The following is a 2,194-nucleotide window of genomic DNA, read 5'->3' as shown; positions in this document are numbered from 1 at the left end:
CCCCTGTCACGGCAGAGAGCCGGCACAGGATCGAGAGGTGAGCGAACGCCGGTATGTGTTACCTCACCTCCCGATCTACTGAGCCGACCTGTGACAGTCTCATTGTCACAGGTCGGCTAGAACTATGAGGTGAGTGAAAAGCACCCCCTCCCTCATAGTTCTCCTTTAAATCAGAGTAAACAATTACAGGAGGCTGGAGGTCGGACTTGACGATTGGAATATACGTACTTTCGGGGTGCTTTGCTGGGGGCTCCTTAGCCTCTTTTTTAGACTTTCGACCTTCTCTTCCCGAGTGATCCTCTCCGAGGTCTATGACCAGTTCACTCTCGGAGTCGGAGTCCAGTCCAAGGCGTACCGTTGGTGAGTCCGTATCGTCTTTCCCTTTCAGTTTGTCCTTAGCGGAGTGCGTTTTGCCTTTATCAGGGGCGTCTTTCTCTGCAGCAGGGGCCGGCTTCTCCTTCCCTGCCACCTCTCCCTTCTCTGGCACCGCAGAAGTGCTTTTGCCGCCATCTTTTGCCTCCGTCGCGCTGGCGGGCTTGACCTTCTTCTTTAACAACGGCAAAGGGGAGACGGCCTTTTCGGCTTTTACACTTTCTTTGTCCTCCTCGTCCCGCTCATTCTTCGGCTTCTCCTCGTCGCTGACATACTCGCTGTCGCTGGAATCCGTCTTCTCCGACTCCTCCGAATCACTGTGTTCTGCCGCGGCGTAGGCGTCCTCCGGAATCTCGTTAATACCTGCGTTTAAAAAGAGACGATAATCCGGATCAAAATCGAACAATCTGAACGTGCAGCTTTCTGGAGGCCCTTTTACAGGTGATGAATATTTGGAGATACCTAATTGGGCTTTGCAGCTTTCGATGGTTTTGTCGAGGTTCAGCTGAAAGCGGCTGCGGATTTGCCTCTTGGGGGAAATGAGGGACGTCGGCGCCGACTGCTGAAGAACGGACTCGCTGAGCTCTTTCAAGTCCATCTCCGCCTTACTACGATCTGAATAAAGAAATTAAAATTGATACTGGTTCCAATATATAAAACACTTCACATTTGTGAATTTTCTTTTAAGTGGACCTGATATCTCATAGTGTAAACTCTAGAAATGTTCCTTGTGCCTAAGCAGTACCCTTTGCCTTGAATTCCTTCCTGTGCCTAAGCACTCCTGTGCTGTAGACTCATAGCTGTATAGTGAAGTGTGAGATCATTTAAGGCAGGGGGTAGCCAAACTCCGGCCCTCCAGCTGTGGTGAAACTACAAATCCCATGATTCATCTCTCTCCATGTCTGTGGCTGTGAGAATCTTGCAATGCCTCATGGAACTTGTAGTTCCACCACAGCTGGAGGGCCGGAGTTTGGCTACCTCTGATCTAAGGCACTGCTGCCTCGGACTGCTGGTGTCACCAGATCTGGAGTGAGATTTGGTGATGTCACTACTGTGCTGCTCACTGTCCTCCTTGCTGGAGAGGAAGCTGTACCTGAGGACCTGCAGTGCAAACAGCTCCCTGCTTCTGCTTCCTCCATTCCATGATCTGTGCTTCCCCAATTCCATTGATCTGTGCTTGCCCAATTCCATTGATCTGTGCTTCCCCAATTCCATTGATCTGTGCTTCCCCAATTCCATATATATTGGCTTCCCCAATTCCATAGATCTGTGCTTCCCCAATTCCATTGATCTGTGCTTCCCCAATTCCATTGATCTGTGCTTCCCCAATTCCATTGATCTGTGCTTCCCCAATTCCATTGATCTGTGCTTCCCCAATTCCATTGATCTGTGCTTCCTCCACCTTTCCTGCCGCTTCTTTATAATTACCCCACCAGTCATCAAATCCCCACCAGTTATCAATGGGGCAGATATGACACGAAGAAGCGAAGCCCTGCTCTTATAGCAAGATGGCCGCCTCCACACAGAGACACAGTGCAGAAAAGATCAGCTGCAGGGAGACCACAGACAGCTGAGGCCATCTCAGGGAAATTAATCAAAACTGGAGCACACAGTATCTGGAGCAGTTGCCCATAGCGACCAGTTTTTTAATTTTCAAAGCTTAAGTGAACAAACCAAAGAGAGATGCTGATTGGTTGCCATGAGCAACTGCTCCACATTCTGTCTGCTTCAGCTTTGATTAATTCCACCCAATTTCTTTACAGTTTTTCAGATATACATGCAAACATTAAACTGAACCTGCAAATTTTGCAAAAAGGCAAAT

General features: G+C 49.0%; 1 protein-coding gene across 5 annotated transcripts in view; it reads right to left on the bottom strand.

The window, feature by feature from the left end:
• Positions 1-2,194, bottom strand: part of ZMYND8 (zinc finger MYND-type containing 8) — a 106,425-nt gene that overhangs the window by 16,963 nt on the left and 87,268 nt on the right. For all 5 annotated transcript variants that reach the window (XM_018573966.1, XM_018573965.1, XM_018573968.1 and 2 more), the window contains 2 exons: positions 835-987; positions 229-735 (listed from right to left, as the gene is read on the bottom strand). In XM_018573966.1, the coding sequence (XP_018429468.1) occupies positions 229-735; positions 835-987 (660 nt within the window). The remainder of the gene's footprint in view (positions 1-228; positions 736-834; positions 988-2,194) is intronic.

Source organism: Nanorana parkeri, unplaced genomic scaffold, assembly GCF_000935625.1.
Source record: "Nanorana parkeri isolate BGI_ZX_2015 unplaced genomic scaffold, ASM93562v1 scaffold2648, whole genome shotgun sequence".
NCBI lineage: Eukaryota > Metazoa > Chordata > Amphibia > Anura > Dicroglossidae > Nanorana > Nanorana parkeri.
Note: the sequence above shows the minus strand (reverse complement) of the source record. Positions and strands in the feature narration are given on the sequence as shown.